General features: G+C 42.4%; 1 protein-coding gene across 2 annotated transcripts; it reads right to left on the bottom strand.

Moving 5' to 3' along the window:
• On the bottom strand, window positions 1–27,250 carry OPRM1 (opioid receptor mu 1). Of its 2 annotated transcripts, none has more exons than XM_087776503.1 (4): window positions 26,913–27,250; window positions 9,563–9,915; window positions 8,150–8,670; window positions 1–2,273 (listed from the first exon to the last, which is right to left on the bottom strand). In XM_087776503.1, the coding sequence occupies exons 1-4, from the start codon at window positions 27,248–27,250 to the stop codon at window positions 2,235–2,237; spliced, it is 1,251 nt and encodes a 416-aa protein (XP_087632629.1). In that variant the 3' UTR covers window positions 1–2,234. The 2 variants fall into 2 exon arrangements, with proteins under 2 accessions (XP_087632629.1, XP_087632630.1); XM_087776504.1 differs by lacking the exon at window positions 26,913–27,250 and adding an exon at window positions 25,635–25,708.
• Between the last annotated feature and the right edge of the window lie 360 nt (window positions 27,251–27,610).

The following is a 27,610-nucleotide window of genomic DNA, read 5'->3' as shown; positions in this document are numbered from 1 at the left end:
TGCTTCCTCATATCCTTAGACCATCAAGGCTACAACAACATTACTACTGCTAAAAATATTTACAGTCAGGTTGCTCAATTAATTATTGGACTGTAGAAACCAAAAATATCTTTAAACATATTAGGCTGTCTGTTGGCAAGTCATAGTATTTTGCCTGTGAGCTTCATTCCATTCTAAGTACAGCAGAAATAGTGGTTTCAATTAATTATGTAAATTCTGTGAAAGCTGATGAACTTTTGACTAGTCATGAAACTATGATTTTAAGTTTAATTAAACGTATTTCTCATCTATCAGTTAAGACTTTTCAAATAGTCATTCAAGGTATTTCAGTTTTGTGAGGTGGTTGTATGTGAGCACAGCAAACTACTCAGAACCCGTCAGATAGTAATGGCGTTGTATGATGTTAATCTGTTTGCATTTATGGTGTATTCTATGTTCTTCTTTTTATCTAAATACTACTGCTGTGTAGTGCAAAACAATATGTCAAATTCTTCCAAGTGCCTATCTTATGCTGTTTAAAAATTAGATGCAAAACCCCTTAGAATGGTGACGGCTCTGGTTTAAACTTTAATGATGACTATGAGGAGATCCTGCTAAACTAATAGAAAATTAAATATCAAATCCCTTTGACATCACAGTGGAATTTTCAACCGAAAAGGGAAAAAAAATTAAGGCACTTCTGCTATATCTAGTTTCATATTCTGCTGATATATAGGGCTACATATTTAGCTGCAACATAGTGATGCAACTCAAATATTACTTTAATTTACAACTTGCAAGGATTTGGCCTTCAAACTTTATTATGAAGTCCATGGCAGAAACAAACAATTTCACATTAAAAGCGTATTGTTACATACATTTTGACAATGAAAATAAGAAATACATTTTGGCTGCAGAAATAAAAAGAAAAAAAACCCCAACACCTGTTCTGTAGAGTTATATTTTAGAATACACTTAAATTCATCAAAGTACATTTTCCCCTGGTTAACTACTGATGATTTATTTACAAAGCAAGTAACAAACAACGGCTAGAAAATACCATTGCACCACAAATTACCTACATGGATATTTCTATTTTTCATACTAGAAAACAGCTAAGGTGGCATTTACTTCAGTACAATGTTTCTTTCATAAATCTTAATGTGTTTTAGCAGCTAATACAAAATGGAGATCCAGACTGTATCATGTTAGTTAGAAAAGCAAATATATTATGGGTTTGGTTAAGAAAAAATAGATGTCTGGCAAAATGTAACTTTTTTTTTTTTAAAAAGAAAAGGTCTAATGCATTAACTGTTCCAAGCACTTCACACAGGGATTGTCGATGACTTAGAAATTCAATATGTTGCTGGCAGGGCAGCTGAAATTTGAGAAACTACTTGAAAGAGAAGTCATCATCAGCCTGACAGGCTTATAGCTAGATTTCTATTCACATAGACCCTATTAACATAAATTCCTATGCTGTTTTGGGGATCATTTGGCAATCAATAACAACATGGAATACTTTTATTTACTCATCTCTTTTAGAAGAAGTGATAGCTCATTGTTTTGATTTTAAAGTCTGTTTTTTAGGTGAGAAACAGAAGCAGAAGGTGAAGCTTGGAGTTTTGTTTTTTGTTAAGTGAGCACTGAAAGAAATATTTTCCCTTTGAAATTGTGGAATAAGCAATCTTTGTAAGAGAAGACCTCTTGAACTGCAAATGTGTTGTTCTAGATGATCTTGTGAGACTTCAGCACACAAATAACCTGCACAGAAAACACCTCTACAAGTAAATTTTAAGAGTAAATCGAGTACCCAACAGTATTACAACTTCATTTCCCATTATTTCCCATCATTAAAAGCTCACCTTCATTTTTCAAACTATAGTTGTCTAGCCTTTGAATTTTTGTTTCCAACCTGTTTAACACCTTGTCAAGAGCATGTCAGATCGCTACAGGTACAGTAGCTTTGTTTTAGACTAACGTATGTATTCCTGGTAAACATGACTGTTTTGAACACTGGAGCCTGGCAAGCCCCGTATCTCTTGGCTCTGCTTGCTGTTAAGTTTCATGCTTCTGTTATGCGCAATGTAGAAGTGCTGCAGAAGCAATTTTTGACAGACTGGAAAAGCAGGCACTTTCCTCTGTGGTATTTTTTTGAGGGGAAGTGTATCCTACACATTCCCATAGCATACTGCCCAGACACACTGTGGCACTGGTGTGCAATTGCCTTGAGAGCTATGCGGCAGGAGACCCTGTCACGGCAGTGGAGTAGTTTCAGCTTCTTGAAGTTCCAACTGAAAGGAAAGAAATTGCAAATACAATGAACAATTACTTGATTTCTTCCCACCCACAAGTTTTTGTGTGTGTTCACATGTGTGTTTTTTTTTTTTAAGAGGAATTTACTTCTCATTTGCAGCTAGTGTCCTGCGTATAAAGCTAAACAGGTGGCTCAGAGAGTAAGGCAAGACTATGCCTTTGCCATGAAGCAACAAAGGCAAAGGAAATGATCACAGAAAAGTTTCAAGTCTGACCTTCAAAGACAATGAAACATCAGAAGATCTGAAATTAGAATTAGAATACATTTCATACCAAGCCAGTTGTTCTCTTTCTAGAAGGGAACTCTCTACGAATTTCACGGGTATGGAAGGATTTTGCTCCCCCCCTGTATTCTTTCTGTAGCAAATGCAGGGGAGTTAGTTAGTATTTTAGATGATACATTCTGTGCTCACATCCGTACACTGGCTAACTTCTGGATTTGCAGTTAAAGTCTAGTTTAAATTCTGTGTGAGATGGACTTACATCAGCAAACCAACCCAACAACTTCTCAGCCCTGTGTGTCCAGAGTACTCATGTTAGGTCCTGTTTACATACAGACACAATAGCACTGTAGATGTTTCCATCAAGAAAATCTGCTTACTGCACAGCACGTCCTGAAAGTCTGCAACCCTTTTTACTGCCCAGCAAATGTCCTGCAGCACTAGAACCTGTTGAAAACAGGGTGGGAGACACTGCGAATAAAGGGTTTACTGTATGGAAAGTGGAGTCACAGATGAAGCCTGATTGAGACAAGAGAGGGAATGTGCTCCTGTAAAAGTAATGGGACATGGGTAAGGATTTTGGGGCAGGGACAAGGAAAGTGAATTTTCTAACTGGATTGCTTTCCAAGCATGTTCAGCAGAGTAGAGGCTGTTAGGACTTCTGATTTGGAGATAAATTTCTCCAAGTTCACAACATAACTCAAATGATTGTTCAATTTAACATGCTATATTTAGAGATTTTCTTTATTCTGTATTGGGAATATTTCTCCTCAGCTCCTTTTGGCCAGAAACTGACCTGATCCTAAATGTGAATGTCCCTGTTTTTTGAAGGAGTCTAGATCCAGAAATGAATTTTGAGGTCCATATTCACTTATCTTTATGGATTAGATAAAATAGAAGCATTTCTTTTGTATTTTTTTACCAATGATCTTTTTCTAATTTATTAAGGAAAAAATTGAAATGTTTTGTTCCCCGTTTATCTGCCCAGCTTTTGTCATGTTTTTGCATAGGACTCACCAGCATTCCCCGTATTTGTTTGCAATCTGTCATGTAGCACTGGGAAAATTAAAAGGTAAGAAAGCACTTTCTTTGTTTATTTAATCAACGTGAAACTAGCTTTCAGTTTTTCCTTGTTTCAACTTAAAAATATGTTTTCTTTAATCCAATATCCTTTTTATTTCTATACGTGGCTGCAAATCCAAGCAATAAGGGCAAAGTTTTCAGGGCTGAGCACAAATACCAGAGCTTCTCGTTACTGAACATATCTGAGACCTCATTTTCAGCATATGAGGAGGATTTGCAGCTTCCATTATGGCATTTAGACACTTCGGTGGTTAAGGAGAAAGGATCAGAAGCTAAAAATACAAAAAAATAGTTACATAGGATGACTAAATAGTCCTGAAAATGTGCCTATAGATAATTCACTTAGTTGCTTGGATACATTCAGGTGAGGCTGGTATAAAAACTTAAATGGGTCATAAAGAAACTAATTCACTAAAACAAATTAAATTTCTCAGATTTCTATAATTATTAAGATTCTATTTTCCTAAGTATTTAGGATTTTTTTGTTATTAACAGATAGATATTAACAAAAATAAAAGGTATTTGGAAAACACAGTTTTCAGGAAAAAAAAGGAATTATTAATTTTAAATTTTAAAAAATATTCAAGCTTTTTTTAGTCTCAGAGATAAATTAATGCAGAGAGTCTTTGTGCATTTGAAGTAAAAGCTATTTCAAAATACTTGTCAAGGTCTTTGTTATGCATCAGGTTAATGTCAATGACATCAAAAAACCTCAGTCATATGCAAAAGCTAGTATTTTGTCCTTTATTACCATTCCCTACCAATATTGGGTCATACAGAGAAAAGTTCAAAGTAAGCAGTTTTGCTTTGCAAGCAATTTTTCCAGGATTCCATCACTCCTACTCTTGTTTTAACTCTTCACGCAAATGCACTTATAAGGTTGCATATGCCTCCCTGAAAATTAAAGTTAGCGGAGCCCTTAAGCTCACTTCTTAACAAATGTAACCTATGCATTTTACTGCAGGAGTTAGTTAAGTGTAACACAAGATACATCCCCCACAGACAAGAAACATCTCACTCTTACAACTCTTCCAGTTTTTGCATGCCTGATTAGTCACTGTTTTTTCTCCCTCAGAACTATGTTGCTCCACTGAGCATGTACCATTTCTTTAAATGTTCACACCATCAGTGTTACAGATCAGGTTCTACTCCGTGTGTTTGAAAAAAGCTGCATTTCTGGAGGAGTTTTGAACTTCTGCTCTTCCACTTTTTGTAAACGTTGATAAATCAATAATCACACTCTTAATCTAGATCTTTTTGGTAATGCCAAAGAGCCACAAAGTAGGCCAAAGACCAGTATCTTAACTCAGAATAATATGAATATCTATGATGTTTCCTGTTACTGCTTTTGCACTGATAGAAAACACAGTTGTTCCTTCCATCAGCGAATGCTTATTTTTAAGCGCTTTAAGAGTGTGAGACCCTAAGCTGTTGAGCGATTGAGTGCTTGTAGTTCTCATTAACTTTAGCAGGAGTAAAGAATTCTCACTTGGCAAAAAAGCAACTTGTAGAACATCCATTTCTTCGAAAATGATGTGAAGTGTGCTGAGTACCATACAGCCTTGTAATTAGAATTCATACTAAATGCTTTCCAAGGCCTTGTCTATACAAGAAAGTGCTTGTCAGTATACTTAGATCAATATAGATATACTAGCTAGACTTTCTTGTACAGAAAGCACTTACCTGTGAAAAGAATGCCCTGTCAATAGAATTTACAGAAGCTCACTGTTTGAGCAAACAGTGGTTTGTTTGGGTTTTTTTTCTTTATTTTTTCCTTTCTTTTTTCTTTTCTGAGAGCAAAAGCTGCATTCACCCTAGGGCTTTCTCTGTTTAAAAAATAATAACAATAAAAAAAAATATTAGATGTTACACTTGTAAGTACTATCCCAGAGAACATTTTTAGTCTAGATTAGTTCTACAACCTTGTTTGTCATTCTGATAGCAGCAGATAACAAAAATGTTGTCTCTTACAGAAATGTTTGCTGGAGAAAAAAAAAAAATTAAGTTTGATATTCAGGTTTGAACATGGCTTGGTGTGAATGTATTCTGTAGACGTTGTGGAGAGTGGGAAATACTGCACCCCATAGCTGGTGTGCTGTACTCCAGGTAGTGCGGCAGTGAGACGGCTCAGGTCAGCATCCAGTGAGCACATCTGGCAGAAATAAACCAGTGGCAGCAGCTGCCAAAGCAAGGACTAGCAGGAATGGTGGTGAGGGAAGTGAAATTGGGCCCATTGATGGCCACTTCAAATTCTTTCAAATACCAGACCATGCAAAGAGACCTATCCACGCATCCATGAGGATATGAACTTCCAAGTGGTGTCCTCTCCCCGGCCTTGGGGAAAACTGATGGCTAGTTGCTAGGAAGAACTACCAAAGTAGTCAAAGCTGGGTAATTAAACAGTTCCTTACAACTCTGCATAAACCTCTTTTGTTTCATGCATATTGGCTCTTTACTTCAGTCTCCTTCCTTACTGCCTCACTCGGACCTCATTCCTGATGTTCCCCTTTATCCTCTGCACGCTTCCTCTCACCTTCCTTTCCCTTCAGCATCTTTCCCTTCACTTCTCTTTACATGTGCTTTATCTCTTCTTAACTAATTTCATCACTATTCCCTGAATGGAAAAAAAAACCAAACAAACAACCAACAAGGAACCCAACTATGAGACTAGCTTTCTCCTTATTGCCACTACAAAGCTCACTTCACTTGCTTGGTCCATCCCTGCCTCAGCTGGCTCTCTCCTTTGTTGGTGTAGGTTAGAAGAAAGATCTGTGTGGGAAGGATCATCTATTCTGTGTTTGCTCAGTGCCCAGGGAAATAGACTTTATTTCACTCAGCCTCTGGGCAGTACCACACTAATCTTTGCTAAGGGTAGAAGTTTAGAAGGCTACAGCTTTCCTAAAAATAATATAAAGATATATAACTAAATGTAGAAAATGTGTGCATACACACTGCACTGTAAAAAGCTGGAATTGTACCAGATATAGATACAATCCTGTTGTGAGACACATGCACAAAATTGACTCCACTGAGGGTTACAAAGGCCTTATTAACAGCTGAAGCTGTCTAATAAATTTTTGCTACACCTAGTAAGGACTACACATATATACATACATATATGTATGCACCTATGCCAAGTTTGGCAGTTCTGCTCCACCACCAAAGTGTGCATAAGACTGAGCAGGTGCTAACTGATTTCACAGGCCACAGTTTGGCATGTATGAATCAGGTGCTGGTGAACGACAACACCAACTGCAGATGCTTAATAAAGCTTCTCCCTTTAGCCCTTCTCCCTTTAGCCTGCTCCCTCCTCTTTTCTGGTGCAATTACTATTTTGTCTGTTTGGAGATGGTAATATTCTGATTTGGGCTCTCTGGCAGCAGCTGAGTGGCAGGTATGCAACTGCTTTTGCAAGAAGCCATTGACTTCTGCACCTCGAGGAGGCAGCCAGCTTGTGGCTGAAGTGGCAGCAGTGAGAAACCGGTGCAGGAGCAACCTAAGTATATTGCTGAAAGGTGATATGGCAAGGAATGAACTAGGCTTGTGCCTTTTGTTCTTCTTTTTAATGAATTACAGAGATGACAAACTTTTTCTAGTGCTTGTGATGCATTTGAGTTACTTTCATGAATGTTAAGATTTGCTTTCATGTTTTGCTTGATGTTCACTAAGGGATGGGGATTGGAAATTCTCAGGACTATTCACAGTAACATGGATGTTGAACATGTAACAAAAGGGCTTCTTTGCAAAAGCTAAGCAAAAATAGCCTGAATTAAAAAAAAAAATCTATTTCTCTTGGTATCTGCTGTGCCATAAAATCTCTACTTCTCAAAGGCTTTTTCTACATGGAAAAGGTATATCCTCAGTATACCTTAAATGGCAAAATGGCACAATACTCCTTATCATGCGTGTGTATATATATGTTTTTATATATATATATATACACACACACATATATATCTCAAAACCCACCTTAGCCAACACAGATAATTATCTGATACAAGCACTGCATGTAGACAAGCCTTTGTCTACTTCTTGCATGTCTTCCAGGGCAAACAAGGCCAGGTGGGCATTCTTCGTACATCAGTCAAAAGTGTACAAGCACAATTTCTTCTCTTTTTTATTCACTGTTGCAATGGGAGAAGAAGAGAGATCTATATTCTATCCCACTCCTGTCTTTGTCAGTAGACAAGGAGTATGAATAGAGAAATCTGTGATTAATCTCCAACCAGTTCTAAAGCAGTCACCTGTTGTAAACATCCTGCAAAGGAAAATACTGTTTTATGTGCTTTGTATATGCATGCACGCTGGACCCAGTCATGCAAGGTACCTTTGAAAGCCCTCAGCTTCTGAGCATCCACTAGAGGAGAGAACAACTAGCACCATGCAGGACTAGGGTCTGTGTGTATGCATACACCAGTTTCAAATATAACGCTGAAGGTGTTTAGACCTTCAAATAGCTACATATCAGTGTAAGCTGTAACTTCAGAATACATGTCATGTCCAAGCGGGAGGCCTGGATCCAGAGATGACATCTCCACTGCTAGTCATACCTGATGGTTAGTCCTGTCCACAGTGTTGGCAGTGGAAGCATGGTCACGAGTGTTTTGTCGGACTCGGGTGGAGTTTTGCTGCTCAATGGTTGAGGAAGTGGGGATGCAGAACTCTCTGAAACACCTTTTGAAATTCTCATCTAGAAATGCATAAAGGACTGGATTAAGGCAGCTATTTGTATACCCTAGAGCAATACAGAAGTGCCAGGAGACAGTCTGGAAAGTAGTTTCTGGGATGTTGACCAGGGCTTTAATGATGACGTAAATGTGGATGGGAGTCCAGCAGACAATAAACACCGCCACCACTACAAGAACCATCCTTGTGATTCTCCGAAGGTTCCTGTCCTTCTCTTTGGAGCCAGATAACATGCGAACGCTCTTCAGGCGTAAAATCATCAGCCCATAGCACACGGTAATGATCAGGACTGGCATGATGAAGGCAAAGATGAATACACAGATTTTCAGGAGGTTCTCCCAGTACCACGCAGGGTGGGAGAATGTAAGTGTGCAGTCAATAGAGCCTGGAGAAAAACAGCAGAGAAGAACAAGCAGGTCAGTTTTTCATTTGCTTTTCTTTAAACCTTTTTTGTTAAATATCATAGGCAAATATATGATGATTTACTAAGTAAACAGGTAAAATGAAGCAATCTGTGACCTGTCATCAGCACAAATATTGCTAGGACACAGTGCTGCAAAACGTGTATGAAATGTGAGTTAGAAAAACAAAACCGAAGTCACGTGTTTCTTTTGCATTTTATTGCTTGGAATTGCATGTATATTGGACAAGAAAAAGAGTTGAATTGTCATAGATGCTTAAACTTTGACTCATTTTCACTTTCAATATAAAACCTGGTGAAAAGAAAGATGGTTTAACCACTGTATCTGCTGAGAGTTTGGGCACTGCAGGGCAATGGGGAAGAGAATGACATGATACTTGGTAACTGCGCAATGGAGGGTCTGGATTTATGTTGAGATGCTGTCACTTCATGGAAGGTCTTTGAGCACCAGTGATCCAGAATGTGCTCTCTACTCTGTGTCACGTCCTGCCAGACTAAGTGCAACATATCTATGACTGCCTACTTCAGTGGGGATATCCTGGGTAAAGGACAGCAGAAGGCAGGCAGGCACAGATGCTTTTCCAAACACTACAGTAAGTGTGTGGGGTAGTGAGACTCTCATGAACCCACAGAAGGAGCTGGAGCTGCCTGCTGTAAAAGACACATCATGTGCAGTGCTGTGTCCAGTCAACTACAGCCAGATGCAAAATTGCTGAAGGGGTCCATTTGCACTGACACCTGCTTTATACAGGTTGGAGGTTGGAAGTTAATTCGACGCCTCTACAATAAAGTGAAACAATGCAGAAAGGAGTTTAAACATTGAAATACTCAATTTAGGAGTGAAAGCCAGACTTACCATGCCTGTATTTAGTAGTTGCCATGAACATAACTGGCAGGCCAATGGCAGAAGAAAGAATCCAGTTGCAGACATTGACAATTTTGGCATTTCTGGGGGTACGGAAATCAAGGGCCTTAACTGGGTGGCAAACAGCTACATAGCGATCCACACTCATGGTGCAGAGTGTAAAGATACTGGTGAACATATTGTAGTAGTCTATGGATATAACAATCTTACAAAGGATGGTACCAAATGGCCATGTTCCCATCAAATAATTCACACTCTGGAATGGCAGAGTACTTGTTGCTAGGGCATCTGCCAATGCAAGATTGAAAATATAGATATTGGTGGCAGTCTTCATTTTCGTGTACCTAGAAAAAAAAATCAGCAAAGCATGTGAATGACCACAACTGACAACGTTAAAGCAAATTGAGTCCAGTCCACCATCTGTAAGAAACTTCAGTGAAATAATGTGCTAGATACTGTCAAAGATCATCTTTTCTGCTTTTAACCAAATGACCTTGCTATGGTTTATCTACAGTAATATTTGCAGTTCAGTGAGGCATTAGCTAAAGGGCGTAAGAAAGAAAAGATTAATTTAACTTGTGCAGGGAGAAAGGATACATGTAGAAGAAACAATATTATAGATGCTAAAGAATTGAGAAGCTGAAAAAAATTGTTTTTGTACATATCAGACACTGTACTAAATGGACAGATTTTCAGTATCTGCTGATGTCTGTCAAGTATCAGAACTGTGGTCTGTAGAAATAGAGAACTCATTTGTAGGTTGTGGAGTAGTAATTATATAATTCCTTAGGGAATAAGTACCTGAAAGATTAGTATAATTACCAAATCCACTGTGTCTAAAAATTCAGGCTTTTAGACTTTCTCATTTGCTTAGGATTATAGAATTCTAAAATAATTTGTAATGATTGTTACTACATTGCTTTACTAATCTCAATGTCCAATATAAGTTGGACAGATGTTCTTTCAATCAAAAGAGAAGACAGTTTTGATTAACCATATGCATTGAAGGTATCAATAGAACCACCACCGCAGGTGGATGCTGCAGCCCTGTTGCTTGAGGTAGAAATGCTTGTTCTGCTCCATGGTGCCTATTTTGGCAGGAGGGTCTTCAACCTCCATTGCACCCCCTTCTTCCTAAGTCTGTGCTGCTAACCACCCAAAACCCACTTTCTGAATTTTGAATATGTCACACTTCAATCACAGCTGGGCAGGGGGAACTTTTTATGTTTTAATTTGCATTTGTGTTGCTGAAGGTAGAGTCCAAATTCCTCCTTAGTTTCATCAAATTTTTGAAGAGCCCTTTACTCTTTCAAGTCCATTGTGTCAGTTGAGCAGCACTTGAGATCCACTTTTTATGAGGCTGCTATACTTCTGCAGCAGTACAATGAATGTTTCACTCTACGTAATGTTCCTGGCCATGCTGCCCTGCTGTCCTGACTGCTGCCAAGGTTGCTGGGCATTGTGGCTGCCCGGCTTTCAGAGGGTCAGATGGCTTGCTCTTTTGATAAAATTTTCTTCTGTTTCTGCGAAGTAACAAGTACAGTGTTTGATCAAACATTTTACAATTTATAGAGTGATTTGCAAGAGGAACAGCCCATTTGAAAAGATCTTTCAGGCAACCTGCCGGGGAAGACAAAGTGTAAAATACAGTATTTCATGGTTTTTTTTTCTGACTTCGATCTCTTCAGAACATGAGTCAGCTGCAAAAAAAAATGATGACAGGGCTGTGCAGGGAACACACGTTTGGAACTTTTTTGGTAGGGTCTGGAGAAATGCAGACTTCTTGCTGAATGCATCTAGATAGCTTTTATGATGAACATCTGAAGAAGTTTGTACTGCCTCTGTTCTCTCATTTTCTAGCACTGTGGATGAGGAGCCACTAACAACCTTAATTTCAATTTAGTGTGGTTTTTAAAAAAAGATTTTCAAGCAGATCCAAGCTCTCTCTTGACTGCTGTCTTGAGAAAGTATGATCTGAGTATGATACTTCCAAGTTTTAAATAAAACCTATATTCTGAAAGTATGCTAAAAACTTTTCTTACAGGAGCACTCCATTTATCCAACACTAACTTAGGAAGAGGTAGATGCTGCAAGCATCCTTGCCTCTCTCTGCTGAGAATTATTTAGAAAAAATGTACAGGATTGCAGTATGGGAGAGATGCAGACTAAGATTGCATTGTGAGCAGACATACCCAGCTTGCTCCAGTCTGATCCGCTCAGGCAGCAACAGCAGCGGAGGGGCAGTGGCTCTCAATTCTGCCCAGACACGGAAAGGCGATGAGGATCCTGCACCCTCACCCAGGCTGCTGACCCCTGCTCAGCCCTGAGGTGATTGCCCTATCTTTATGGCTGGACAAGAAAGCACACTTAGGTATGCTGCTCAGTGCCGCTGCCATCACACACGATTCTGGTGAAGTTCTGTCTGGACAGCACATCATCAGATGATAATGATATTTTTTTTTATCAGTCATTAAAGCCATTCTTATGATTTAAAGGGAATGCTTGATACAGCAAACAAATAAATACATCAACCAATATATAAGTGACTCTCAGGTTAGCATTCACTGGGACCGGCATGGGCCTTATCCCACTTAAATGCTACACATTTTTCAGTTTTGCTATCTTGCTTTCCTTGTCAGTTTACGCTTAGAAGTCCTTGGACTTATTTTGTTTAATGGGCTCTATAGGCTATTAATGAAGGATTTTGCTTGATGTACTCTGTAATCTTTGTATTTCTAATCATGCTGTTGTTACAAAGAAAGGAAGCAGAGCTTTTGTGGTGATAGAAAGTATTTACCTCCACAATTGCCTAATCAACAGAAGCCTATTGAAATTCACAATATTCTTTTCAGTGAATTCTTGGGATTTGGGTGTTTCTCTGTACTGAATATTTCAAGATTTTATAAAGGGCTTATTTCTGAAAGGTACATTTTGTTAAACATGTATTTTTCCAAATAAGTAGATTATCAGTGTCCCCAGGATTACTTTTTTGGTATGAACAAATAAATACTGAAGCGATTGATAAAAGGAATTTTAACAGCATGAAAAATAACAGTCCCTCAAAATGGAGCTCTTCAAAGCCTTGATCTTAGCTGTTATTTTATTTTCTGCTAAGGTATCAATCTACCTATTTGAGAAAGCAGCACGAACATTTCCACCATCCAGACATAGATGTGTATGTGATGACATTTCTATACTTCAGAGGGACTGGATTTTATACGTAATTAAAGTCACACGATATCTGTATGACTTATAATACCAAAAGTAGTGTGTTTATAAATGCAATCTTTTAACAGATACTGTTTTCACACTTTCATTCAAGGCCACTATAGAATTTAAAAATGAACAGATATGTAAAGAAAGAGTCTTAAATGCAAACCCATGAAAATCTGAATGCTGGTATTTAGACTGCACTGAAATTTCAGCCTCTAAAACACTAAGTATATTAAATTTTGCATGACAATGAGCAAGGTTGCAAGTGAAGACAGAAGTTGGCTTTAGGTAACATTACTTTTATTTTTACAACTCTGCAATGAAAGACTAATAGAGCAATATGATGATTCAATTTTTTTGGTGAATATTTAGCTCGATACTGCTCTTGATACATATTCAAATCAATTATGCTCATTATAATACTGACACCCACTAGTATGCCCTTTCTATCTCCTCAGTGCAGGTTTTGTATCATAAAATATCTATGCTTATGAGGCATTTTTTTGTTGGTAGTAGCAGATGATAGATCAGATTTACAACAGTAAGAATATACTTTATGCCTATCTAATTCTGTAGGGAAAACTCAGCCTTGGCTTTATCTTCAATCCAGCAAAGCTTTAAAATATACTTGAAGTTTGAGGATCTGAGCTGTGGAGGTCCACTCAACTGAGATTTGCTTGGAATAAGAAAAAGCAACAGAGAAAATAATGAGAATCCTACTCAGACAGTCACTAAGTTTCTAGCATTCAAGGATAAATAGAAAGCCATGAAATGACCTCTTCAACTGGCAGCCCATGGGCCACTTCTAGTTTGCAAACCAAATAAAAGGTTCACCAAACTAACCCAGAGAGACCCCCAGCTCCATTGCACAAAGTGTAACAGCATCTTGAGCAGGAGCCACGAGCACCTTCCCTCCCACCTCACAGTCATGCGACAAGAGAGATGTGAGCATGCCTGTGCCTCTCCCTCTTTCTGCAAGACACGCGCCACGCTCTGTTTCTGGCCTGCCCGCTCCAATGGTTTAGTCTCCACCTTATCACCTCCAAAAATTTTTGAAGAATCTTTTCTTTTAAGCCTCCCTGGCTTAAAAGTAAAGAACAAATAACACGAAGACCATATTTTTTCTTAAAAAATAATGAAATTTTTAGTTTGTATTGCACTTTGTCTAAGCCTAATAGACCCTTCAGCCCTTCTGTACCACATCAGTTTTATAGCATCCTTGTACCACTAGGCTGATGCAAAGAAGCCAGAGAGGGGGTCCGCGTTTAGCCCAATGAATATAGTAATACATACCATTACAAATTAATTTGAAAACTGCTCCTATCCGAATAACAACAGTGAGGAGAAAAGCAGAAACGGTCTTTTGCACTTAGGAAATGAGCTGGCCAATGACAGATTGGTAATAACTACTTTCAGCAACACAAAGGCATGCAAGTTTTTGTCCATAGAATGCTAATTTGGAGACAGAGACTGCTTCAACTGACCTGTGTTTAAGTTCAATGCAAAATATATAAAAACTGGCTTAATAACAGGAGATTCATTGCAGAAAGCAGTCGTTCATGAAAATGGTTTGGCTGCTGAAAGAAACAACAGCCAGCAATTAGGTCTTGCATACAGACAACCTGACATAACTCTTGTTGATGCTGGAGGAGATTAGGTTAGTGTTTCAAATTCATGTTCTTCTTGCATAAATGACTTGTTAAACAAATGAAGAATCATTATGTGCATTCATTAGATTAGTTCAGGTCTCCTTGGGTGGGAAGATTAAAACATGTGAAGTATGCCTAGTTGAACCAATTTAAATGAATATTTATTTCCATGGCTGTTCTGGTGCATCTTGTATATGCAACTCAAAAACAGTAGGAAAGAGGGATTTTTTGCATGCTTTCCTGAGCTATCAGGTACTTTCAGTTTTTGTTGAGCCCTTAAAGCTTTGACAAAGGTCATGTCATATTCAGGACAGTCTGGAAAAACCCTCAAAAATTTCTTCAGTCTGAAAATCCAGTTAGTATGTTTGACACTGAAATGAAGTCTCTCAGCTAGGCCATATTCTGGAAAGTACGTTTGAGCTAAAGGGTCTCAAATGATAGACTTAACTGATGGCCATCCTATCTTACTGTCCTTTTTCTTTCTTTGCATGGTAGTGAGTCTCAATAGAGTGAAAGACCCGTACTGTATCTCAGCCACAGTTGCAACGTGTGCTGTGGCAGACTGTTACCTATTAAAGTTTTGAAGTCATATATATTCTGGATGAGCCTAATCTACCTGTCTGGGAGCATATGATTTAATCAGTTTGAAGATTTAGTCTTTGATTTTTCTATTCATGGGTACTTCAGAATGCTTACACCTTAAGCCATTAAATTCAAGCTCTGGGTACAAGCACCATAAATTTGTGTACAACCCTTACATGTCATTAGGTGGTCAGGCCGCCCAGATTGGAGGTGCTATACTGTGGTTAACAATCTACTCATCCTTTTGATTTATATTCTTCTGAAGAGATCATATACAAGGATGCAATTTGAAAATAATAAGCACTGAGGGAAAACAAACAACAAATAAAAAACCCCTCTCCAGCAGGTACATCATTATACCAGAAAATGTTCACACTTAGTTACAATGAAATTGTGCAATTTGCAGCATATTCACTTACTTCTTGCACTGATCCTGAGTTTGGGGGTAAAAGCTGAACTGGGGAAGTGAACAAGATTTTATTGCCTTTAAGAAAGACAGAGGAAGGGGTTGTTTCCTCCTGTTAAAGCCTTGCATCCTGACTCCCAACACGGTGCTACCCGGTCACTGCTGTGACTAGTGATGGTGGTTTAATTAGAGAGATGAAAAAACATATGAATATCAAGCATCACTTCAGATCTCAAAGCATGACATAGTAAGGAAGTATACTAGATCTAAAATAGCAAGGCCTTGACATACTCGCTTGGGAACACAGCAAGGCCTTCGCATACATTATGCTGGAGCAGCCTTCCCCTCCCTTCTTCACACACCAGCCAGGGGATATGCATTTTCTGAAGGAATTTGAATGTATGTGCTGAATGTGGATCTCAACATAGGGCAGATAACTGCTGGACTGTAGTTGCTTCAGCTGCTACCTCTTTTCTCCCTAATACTTTGTTTTCCCACTGCCAAGTTCCTTTTTCACTTTATTCACCTCCATAGCACAAATGAAATTAAGCCAGGATTTCACCAGAGTTTACTTCCCTCAGGTTATCTTGCTAGCATCTGTCCTTTCCTTGCATCAGGGCAGCATCAAGGCATGTGCAGATCCACCGTAGTTGCTTACAGGACCCAGGCAGGAGTAGTAAGCAGAGCACACCACTTCTCATGGACGAGCACCAGCTCAGGGCTGTTTCTCCTGTACTCAGAACCAATTAGCAACTTCTCTCAGACCTCAGCTTTGGGAGAGGGAGAGCTAAACGAAAGTCTTCCAGGCAGAGTCAGCTTTCTTCAGACTCTGGTGCCAGTCTTTTTGGGAATGATATGGAACCAAGAGAGTTGGGAGGGCATCTGACTCATCCTGTTTTCAATTAATTACAATACTGTTTTGGGCTTTGGACTAAAATTCACTTGTTGCTTTCTTTATGGCTCTTCCTGCTTTTTTGCTACTGAAAGGCATCATATAGAGGTCCTCTTTCTGCTATTTAGTTTGAATCAGTGAGTTTAGTCAATCCCCAGAGAAAACAAAACAAGATTCTTTCTTTCGGAAAAATAGCTATTTTGGGGAGGAAGGCTGGTCCTTTCCCTTGATGTCTGACTGAGAGGATTAATGAGCAAGGAGATTACTTTGGGCAGAACACACAAATTCCACAGTAGTCATAGCAGGTAACTATTTTATTATTTCTCTCTTATTATTTTCATGCCTTTTTTAATTACATGTCTATGCAAAATATCTTGGCAGAAACCTGTACAAAATAAAGCTGATGTGATGCATTCTTTTTTTTTTTTTTTTTTCCAAAAAGGAGAGGAGAACCAGCCAAGAACAGGTTTTTATAGATATATTCATATCAACTATTAATAATTACACTTTTTACTTTTTCTCCTCAGAGAGCCAACCTATGGGGGAGACACCTTCCTCCATCTTCCCCTTCTCCTCCGGGCTAATTACAATAGCTCTTGACAATTTTGAATATCCTTGGGATGTTCAAACCAACATGTTCCTATTGCTGTGTCTCCTGAATGTGTGTCAGGTCTTGCTTAGGGTTAAACAACTATTTAAGAATACTGTGGCTTCTCTAACTGCCGCAACAGGCACTGTGGTTACTCCAACCCCCATGACAGGCACTGTGGCTACTCAAACCCTGGTGACAGGCACTGCAGCTGAACCAGAGAACCAACCTGTGCCGGTACCAGTTGCCCCTGTACACAAGAAGAAATCTTGGAAGTGAAAGTCAGCTCATTTAGTAAGGGATGAAGAAGCATTTCGTAAGAAGGAGCAGGAGGAAGAAGCATACTGCGCCGCCAGCAAGGAGGCAGACTACTCTGAAGCAGGGCCATCACAAGAACAGGAGGAGGAAGAGGAAAAACTCCCTGCTGGCCTGTGAGGAAGAACTCAGCAGGAGGGTTCCTCTTCTTCCTGCACTGGAACAGAGTGAGGCTCTAGAACACCTGCAATACTTTGATGGCATCATCGTGTGGGGCAACACAGCAGAAGAGGTTTCTGAGAAAGGGAAGAAAATAGTCCAAAACCTGCTGAAAGCCGGTTTTGCCATAAAACAAAGTAAGGTCAAGGGACCTGCACAGGAGATCCAGATTTTCGGAATAAAATGGCAAAATGGATGCCGTCAGATCCCAATGGATGTGATCAACAAAATAACTGCCATGTCTCCACCACCTAGAAAAAAGAAACAAGTCTTCTTTGGCATTGTGGGTTTCTGGAGAATGCATAGTCCAAATTACAGGCTGATTGTAAGCCATCTTTATCAAGTGATCTGGAAGAAGAACGATTTCAAATCGGGCCCTGAGCAATGACAAGCCTTTGAACAAATTAAACAGGAGGCAGTTCATGCAGTAGCCCTTGGGCCAGTCTGGGCAGGACAAGATATAAGAAATGTGCTCTACACTGCAGCTGGGGAGAATGGCCCTACCTGTAGCCCCTGGCAGAAAGCACCAGGGGAAACTTGAGGTCGACCCTTAGGGTTTTGGAGTCCGGGATATAGAGGATCTGAGGCCTGCTATACTCCAACTGAAAAAGAGATATTGGCAGCATATGAAGGGGTTTGAGCTGCTTTGGAAGTGGTTGGTACTGAAGTACAGCTCCTCCTGGCACCTCTACTCCCAGTGCTGGGCTGGATGTTCAAAGGGAGGGTCCCCTCTACTCATCATGCAACTGATGCTATGTGAGTAAGTGGGACGCACTGATCACACAATGGGCTCGAACAGGTAACTCCAGTCTCCCAGGAATCTTGGAAGTGATCACGGACTGCCCAGAAGGCAAAGATTTCGGAATATTGCAAGAGGAGGAGGTGACACATGCTGAAGAGACCGCACTGTATAATAAACTGCCAGAAAAGGAGAAGCAATATGCCCTGTTCACTGATGGGTCCTGTTGTATTGTGGGAAAGCATCGGAAGTGGAAGGCTGTTGTACGGAGTCCTATGCGACAAGTCGCAGAAACTGCTGAAGGAGGTGAATAGAGTCAGTTTGCAGACATGAAAGCCATCCAGCTGGCTTTAGATATTGCTGAATGAGAAAAGTGGCCAGTGCTCTATCTCTATACTGACTCATGGATGGTGGCAAATGCCTTGTGGGGGTGTTTGCAGCAATGGTCACAAAGCAACTGGCAGCGCAGAGTTAAACCCCTCTGCGCTGCTGCCTTATGGCAAGATACTGCTGCCTGGGTAGAGAACCTGGTTGTAAAAGTACGTCACATAGATGCTCATATACCCAAGAGTCGGGCCACTGAAGAACATGGAAACAACCGGCAGGTGGATCAGGCTGCTAAGAATGAAGTGTCTCAGGTGGATCTGGACTGGCAACATACGGATGGATTATTTCTAGCTCAGTGGGCCCATGACACCTCAGGCCATCAAAGAAGAGATGCAACATATAGATGGGCTCGTGATCGAGGGGTGGACTTGACCATGGACACGATTGCACAGGTTATCCAGGAATGTGAAACATGCACTGCAATCAAGCAAGCCAAGCGGTTAAAGCCTCTCTGGTATGGAGGATGATGGCTGAAATATAAATATGGAGAGGCCTGGCAGATTGATTATATCACACTCCCACAAACCCGCCAAGGCAAGCGCCATGTGCTTACAATGGTGGAAGCAACCACTGGATGGCTGGGAACATGTCCCATGCCCCATGCCACTGCCCGGAACACTCCTGGGCGGGGGGCAGGGTGAGCGAGCAGCTGTGTGGTCCTCATCTGCTGACTGGGGTTAAACCACGACACAACATTCAAGATATTGCAATGTCTTATAACTCCCATTACCCTCATTTATTTGTCTTTTCCCAGACACCATAAAAAGCTACTTAATGATAAAAAACAAATGACAGTAATACGTATGCTCCAATGCCCAAACAGTCATCTGCTGGTACACTTCCTTCCCTTCCAGCCTAGTTAAATGGGGGAAAAATTATCCGCCAATTGTTCCGGGACTTAATCTGGCCTGTTTGTTAAACCACCTTTAGCTGAGTCTTTGTTTGCCTGGTGCTGAGGCATATATGGGTCCCCAGTAAAGGTTGCTGCTTTCACAGTTATTGTGTAATACGTGTGTCTGAAATAAATCAATGGTGCTAAAAAGGCTAACTCCAATATATTGTCATTATCCAGCAGTGGGTGCTTACTGCTGAAGCTTTTCCTTTGCTAGGAAGATGTGGAAAGGAAAACTGTCAGTTTCTTCAACTTAACTTTCTCCCCTCTGCCTTCAGGGAAGTGTGATTGAGAGTAAAACCACTGACTACATCTATGATAACTGTGGTGACATTTTTCTAGGGGGGACAAGTTAACAGCTATTTTCTCTGGTTTCCAGGTACTTGTTCCCTCCTCCTGATTTGTAAACTGACCACCTCAGGTGAGGACTGTACATCAAACATACCCTGTTCAGCAGGGAAGCTGGCAGGGAAGCCTTTGAAGACAGTTTTACTGCTAGTAGATGCGAGATCCTCAAAGGTGTGATGGGAAACAGCAGTGGTAATCCCCCCAGTCCCTCGAGCACGGGGGTCAAGGCAATGGCATAGACTGTTACAGATCGAAGTAATGCTAAGTATACAACAAACGGTCTCTCGCATAGAAGAGACTGGGATCTTCTAGCAAAGCTGTTGAGTGTGATCCAGTAAGGAGCGACAGAGGTGAGACACGGGGACTGGAGAGAGAATACACGCGGAGGAAGACTTGCTTGTGACGGGGGGAAAGGGGAAAGCACGCGATGGCAGAGGAAGGCGTGACAGAAAGAAGGAGCACGATTGAGAAGACTGGATCAAAAGTACGGGGAATCATGGATTTAGTCTCCATGTGACAAGGATGAGATGGCATCTGAAACTGTGGCTCTTGAAGGAGGTACTGAGACCATCACCTTATGAGAAGGATTTGGGTAACTGGCTTCTTGGATGATTTTTCTATAGAGGCAGCACATCCCAGGGCTGGAGGTTAGCACTGTGCAAGGGGAAAACAGGAAAAGATACCCTCACTGCTGCTCCCTGTTCCCCCTTAAGAAAGAGACTTCTCTCAGCTGGGATTGCTCCACACAGCACAATGAAGAGGAGATGCTCCGTTTTACACAAACATTTTTGTTTTGAAGTGTTATTCCTGATCTGAGATACAAGATCTTATAGCTGATAATTGAACACTTCCCAGTAAGAAGGTGGAAAAAATATGCTATTTCATGTCTTTCACAGTTATTTGATTAGCTATGGTCTGTCATCCCTACCTTTTTTCATCATGTAAATTCAAAGGGAAATATAAATAAAATTTACAAGTGTTTAACATTAAACGGGTGAATGAGAATGCTTCTTAACACAGCTGAGCTAAGCTGTGGAACTCCTTGCTAGTGAACACCATAAAAGCCAACTTCCAAAAGGGAGTAGGGGCTTTGAAAGATAATGATAGCATCCCCCCTTACAATACCATAATCCCAAACTTCATATTATAAACCAAAGAAGGCACAGATGGTTATAAAAAGAACTTTCTCTGAGATCAGCCTAACCACAGTAATTCGGAAAACAGTTGCTTTCAGGTTTTTAAAAATATAGTTATAATGAGTGGATTTGTGTTTTGAAGAGAATCATCAAGGATTGAAAACTTGTTTTCACTTTGAATCACAATGAAAATAAATATTTTTTTAAAAATGCCCGTTAATCAGGATCTCTACAACATCCATCTTAGAACACCTAAGCTTAAAAATAACCAACATAGAATCTTTAAAAATGTTTTGGAATTCTGGAATTTTACTTTAGAGAATATTATTTCAAAGCAGCTTTGTTTAGAAGTGGTAATATTTGTGACTTTTTACTTCCAACCTTATTTTTGATTCCGATTTTTTTGGGACTGCTGCATGTTAGAAATGTCCACAAAAATCTACTGAATAAATGCTGATGGAAACTGCAGCTCGGGAAGTCTCTCTGCAGTCTGACAGACTGTTAAAAAGATTCTCACACAGCGATGCCCCTATTTCTTCCACTTTTTGACTAAACACCAGCTACTGGCTATGGTTGGAAAAGAGGTTAGTAAACTAGACTATGATGTTGAGACATTCGGGCTAACATCATGTTATGTTTGAGATTTTTATAAATATGTTGCCTTTTGATCTAGAAAAACTATAAAAGCTTATCAACAGCATTCAGCAAAAGCTATGCCTGACGATTTGAAAAAATACTGCAAATTAAAATGAAATAAAGCAGTACTTCAGGATTATGTTAGCTAATTAGCTCATTAGTCATTAGCTTGCTAATAATTACATAATACAAACAATATGTGCTTACAATATTTTCTAATTTTACTGAAGCCATGAAAAGTTGGTACAATTTGACTTATTTTTATCAGGAAACTAAAAAAAATAATGAGGAAGTGTTTAACATTATTTTTCATGGGAGCTATTACCAAAATGATACTCCAGGAAAAATACAGCGGGGTCAAAACAGCTTTTTCAAGAGAAATCGAGTGAGGGGGGATGTTTTCTGCCCAGAAGTGCCCAGTGGTAGCCGCTAGCAGAGCAGGGGGGTCTGCCCTCCTGCAGGTGTGCTGTCTGGCGGGCGGGCGAGACCGGGGCACAGGGTGGCACAGGGTCTGGAGACGAGTGTGGGGCTGCAGAGCCATCACTCATCCCGCAGTCGCCTCTGCTCCCTCAGGGAGATGGGGGTTATCCCCAGGTTGCAGGCTAATGTATTTTCAGCAAGATTTTGACTGTGTCTGTATCAATGCAATTTAAAAAAAAAAAAGAGAATACAAAGGTATACATGCCATTTTATCTATCTGCTTCCCTTGATCTTGGGGAAAGGAGGGGAGCCTCTTGCTAGTCAAACATTTACCCACTAGCAGAGGTTGGTAAACTTCTATCACAAACAGTGTATATAAACAGGGACACCTGCCTTTCTGTAATGCAGGATGCTGAGGGTCACCTCCTCACTAGGCTGCTCATTTAATTCAGCTCTGCGCTGTTCCTGCCCAACCTGACTCCCTCAGTTCTGTCCCCAGATCTTCTCTGACTTGTGCTGGTGTGCGGTATCAATTCAGAATTGACATGACTGGTTAAGGCTGCTGTGGCTTTAGTTAACAGCTCTTAGCACTGGGGTGGAACCTTTTCTTTGCAGACAGTGCAGCAGGCAGGACACACATTCACACATGCAATGCCATCCAAATGCAGAGAAGTTCATGCGGCTGTGGACGGGAAAGAAAAGAATGAATTTTACGCATTTCTTCGTTTCTAAGTTCCCTGATCTATGCTGCTATAAGAGATGCTGTAGGCCTTCTTTCACACTGCATCCATAACTCCATGTCACCTTGCAAAGAAGAACCCTTGTTTTTTAGAAGAACTTGCTTCACTTCAGCCACTTTCAAGCTTGCTATCATTTTCAGTTTATTTCTCTAAACAGACTCTCTCCGCTTCATATGTTATGACCTCTTTCCAAACCCCTCACTTTTCCCTTTCTGTGCACATGTGTGAGAATATTTATTCTTCTGGTGATATTAATTATTTCTACAATTGAAATTTCACCCCAAATTCCATTCTACTCAGTAAAACAGTTTTCCTGAAGTGTGAGTGAGCCGAGCTGAAGTAACCAGAGCTTTCAGTACTGCACAGTCTTTCCAGATTAGATGATGTTTCAGTCATAGCTCTTTTTTTCAAAACACTATTAAGAGGCTGTTTTGAGAAATGTAGGAAGAAATGTCTTCGTTTCAGAGAGGAGTTCTTTCCTGGTTTAATTTTTTTTTTTTTTAAGCGGAGTAATCATTTACTCTAATGAAACAAGACATTTTCTCCCTCCTGCGAAGGATCACGGAGAACCTGAGGCCCCTTTGTTTATGATATGTGACAAAATTAATAGCAAAGCCATTAAAGAATGACTCTTGACTTGAGTGACTTTAGCGGCTGTTGGTGGAATGACAGTCCTCTCAGGGCACTTGGCACTGTGGAGGACTGGGGCCTCCGAGAGCTATTCCTCTCTTTCAGACCAGCGATGCTAAAGATTTTCATCTATGATCTATTACAGCTCTCTAGCATATTGCCTTAATCACCGGGCATATTCTTCTTCCCACTCTAATGCATGACTAATATCCCACTGACTTGATGAGAAAGCTGGAAAAGCCTATAGATTACTGTGCAAATTAATTCAATACCACATGGTACTAATTGTACACTGTCTTGTTGTACTCTGCAGCACTTGCTGTTGACATAGCCATAACGACACTGTGTTCATATTAGTAATTTACACTTAAACAAAGCACATGAGGAAAACAGATAATAAAATTTGTCTACAGATTTTTTTCAGATTACAGGAAATTCATGGCTGGCAGTAAAACCTGACTATTACTGCTGTCACTCAGAAGGTGTTTTTTTGTACTTGACAAAGGAAACAGCTCAGTGTCAGTAACACGGGGTTCAGCCTCACACACTATGGATATAACATGTAAATATTAATTCAAGGATGAAAGTATTCAGCTGAACAGGAACCATTTGGGAGAATGAGGAGGGTGGATGGGAATGCATTGATTATAACGCAACATGTATACAAATTGGAAATCCATGGACCTGCTTTGCATGAAGAGCCTGATTTTTGTATCGATAATGACAATACATTTCTAACTCCTTGTTGGACATGTCCGCTTTCTGACCCCTGTTTGTCCCAGGTGGGATAACAGGGTGACATTGCAGACTGGTAGTGACAGTTCCACATAAGGCAAGCACTTGCACGGCTCTGGCTCCAAACCCATGGATCTGCTTCATGCGGAAAAGTTGCAAGGAAAACAATGTTTATAAGAATAATATAATAATTATTAAATAAGTATTTCTAAAGAAGCTGAGCATGAGATATTAGCATGCAGCACACTGAACATGAAGTCACTGTTGCTTTCACTGGGGCTGGACTCTGAAAGGTGAGTAAGGACAGAGTTTCAAATATCTAAGCACCTATCTCCTAACTCCTGGTATTTTCAAGGCAAACTAGGTACCAATATCACTTTAAAATCTTATTTCTAGTAGTCTCAATTCTTCTCAAAATTAATATGAACATCAAGGATTTGTTCTTCCTGAGCAGGCGTGGTGTGAAAGGTAGATAAAGAAGGGGAGCTTTATATGATGCCAAATTAAATCCAGGGAAAGGTTTGCCTCCTATCTGCAGCTGGATCTAAGGATACATGAATGTGGGCACATATGCTCACCATTTCACATATGCATATTATATGATTGGGAATACTGTCATGTTAGTAAAGATTCCAACAAAAAAAAAAAAATCAAAAAGTTCCCTATTGCTGACCAGATATACTAAACCTATAGAAAAGCACAGAAAGGAAATGCATTTTTACGTTGCTTAAACCACAGATCCTATTCAACAATGAACACGTAAACTCTTTTTCATCCCAAACTGGTAAACAGCTGCACGATATTAACTGGGAAGGAACTCTGTCATACCAAAAGCTGTTCTTGCACAGGAGACCTGGGTTCAGTCCTGCCTTTGCCATGGAATTCCCGGATGATTTTGGAGAAGCCATTTAATTTATTTGTATTTTCCTCTGTAAAATGAAAATATATTTTTGTTTTCTCCTATTGCTTCTGGCTTTTGTTTTTAAGCTGTAATCTCAGGGAAAGATGCTCTCTTTAGATAGAAATCTAAATGCAAGCGCCTCATTCAATTTGGCTTTGTGGTGCAAGTGTAATTCAATTAACGAATGTAAGAAATATGAACCTAGTATGGGTTATGCCCAGTATAAATATATAATCCCAGGGACAACCTGTGGCATATTTCTCTGCTGACAGCTATCCTGGCTCTGTTACATTGTGCATCTGCTTTTTCTCCCAGAGGAATGCATTCAACACTGCTCAGCCGCTTCCAGTCACACTCCTGTTGAGAAGCCTTTCTGCAGCTGTATCTTCACATAGATAGCTTGAGTCTCAGAGTGACCAAACCCACAGGGCAGAAGAGAATCTCCCCAGCTTTGTGCATTTAAAATGCAGCCTCTAAAGTATAGTTAAAACCACTAGGTTTCTGAACTACTATAGTTTGAACCATTGATGCGTATTACTTGCGTTCCCATTAGGTCTATGAGCTGCACAGGCTTTGCAGTGACATCCCCAACACATCCCGAAGGAATCATCCCCCTCCATGCCACAGCACCCTACTTTGACCACTATCCTCACCCTCGTTTTTTTACTGCTAGCACTGTCAGCGCTGCACCCACCATGAAGCCACCCCGGTGCCACTGGCCTGCAAGCGATGCTGGGCGCCAACCTCCGCTCCTGCCTGCCAGCCTCCTGCGGCCACGGCACCCATGCCCGACGGCTGCTACCCCGACTCCTTGGGAAGCAGAGCGTTCAACTCCTTGGGAAGCAGAGCGTTCAAAGGGAGAAGGGACGCTTTCTCGACCTGGGGACACTGGAAGCGCTGGGGCTGCCCCGGCAGGGAGGCAGCGCGCCCCAGGGGCACCCCCGCAGCAGCGCCCGCTGCGCTCCCCAGGGCTCCGCGGATGCTTCATTTGGAAAGGACGAGCACCCACGAAGGAAGAGGGGCTCGGTCAGCCCCGTCCTGTCGCGTCCCGCCCCGCCGCTCCCGGGAGGTGGCAGTGTTCCCCCACGGAAGGCGCCCGCCCCGCTCCCAGGCCGGGAACGGAGCCCCTTTAATCTCGCTCTCACACACTTTCTGCCGATTTACGGGCATCGGATTTCTCGTGCGTGAAAGACACACTTAGTGACCTGCAAAAGCCCGGCTGGGCTTGCGGGCGAGAAAGTTGCGAAGTGCTGCAGCACAGCCGGGATTACGGATAGCGGCCGCGATCCTGGCGTATTTATACACGTGTATACGCATGTATGTATATATACAGATATAAACGTATATGAATATAAACGTATACATCAAGACTTGAGGCAGAGGATCTATAAGCCCGGGCAGAGAGAAGCGTTTAGCCGCGATGCCATTTACATTTGGCTCGTGCGTTTGGAAGAGGTGGGGGAAAGACGCGTGGATGTGTGCCGGCTGTCCGTGTGCGACCCCGTGCCCGCACACGCTCACCGGCAGCGGCTAAAGTCCCTTTAAATCCTCCCTCCTCAGCGGCCAGGTGCGGGATTCAGGCCTCGTTGGCCAGAGCAGCTGGCAGAGGTGCTGCAGCACGGAGGGTCCGTAGAGCATCCCGGGACCCGCAGCGGATTCTGACGGACCGCCCAGCCCGGCCGGTCCTCACGGCCCCACCGCAAGTTTCTCTCCCCCGATCACCCGCTCCGGCGCTTTCTCAAAAGCCTCCTTCCCTTCCCCGCGGGGGGCAGGAGCCCCTCCGCACCCCCCAGTGCGGCCCTTTGCGCGCTGCCTGCCGGAGAGGGGCCGCAGCATCCCCCGTCGGGACGCCGGCCCGCAGCCCGGCTCCCCGCGGCGGGGCGTCCGCCCCGAGGGCAGCGGCCGGGGGCTGCGGGGCACGGCGGGGCAGGGCCGGGCCGGGCCGGGCGGGGCAGGGCGTGGCGGCACTCACCTGACGATGACATACATGACCAAGAAGTTGCCGAAGAGCCCCACGACGCAGACCACGGAGTAGAGGGCCATGATGGCGATGGCCGTCACCACGGAGGGGCCGCCGCCCGCGGGCGCGCAGGGCCCGCCGCCGCCCGCGCTGCCGTTGGCGCCGCCGCAGGGCTCGGAGCGGTTCCAGCCCGCCGCCGCCGAGGCGTTGCCCCAGGCCCCCGGCGGCGCGGCCGCGCAGGGCGGCGCGGCGGGGCGGCAGGCGGCAGAGGCGTTGGCGGCGAAGGGGACCTCCAGGGCGCCGGCGAGGAGCGGCGCGGAGCCGTTGCCCAGCAGGTAGGCGACGGCCATGGCGCGCAGCGGCGTCAGCGCGGCCAGCGGCTCTCCGCGCCCGAGGGACGCCCGGCGCGGCGCGGCACGGCGCGGTGCTGCTGCGGTGCGCTCCTGGCGCGATGCGCGGTGCCGGGGAGGCGGCGGCGCCCGCCCGCCCCGACGGCGCGCCCCGCCGCCGGCTGCGGGCACATGTGTGCGACGGGCGGGGCGGGCGGGGGAGGAGGGGCCGGCGGCAGCAGGAGCGGCAGGGGGCGGTGGCGAGGCGGAGCTTCCCCCTCCGCTCCCGCCCGGGCCGGCGGGGCAGCGGCGGCCGCCCGGCGCGGCTGCCTCCCGCCGTGAGCGGAGCCCCCGCCGGGGCGCACCTGGAGCAGCGCGGGG

The sequence above is a fragment of the Nipponia nippon genome, unplaced genomic scaffold (assembly GCF_047370975.1).
Source record: "Nipponia nippon isolate SJK-2023a ecotype South Korea unplaced genomic scaffold, ASM4737097v1 scaffold_4, whole genome shotgun sequence".
Taxonomy (NCBI): domain Eukaryota; kingdom Metazoa; phylum Chordata; class Aves; order Pelecaniformes; family Threskiornithidae; genus Nipponia; species Nipponia nippon.
This window is presented reverse-complemented; position numbering and strand designations above follow the sequence as displayed.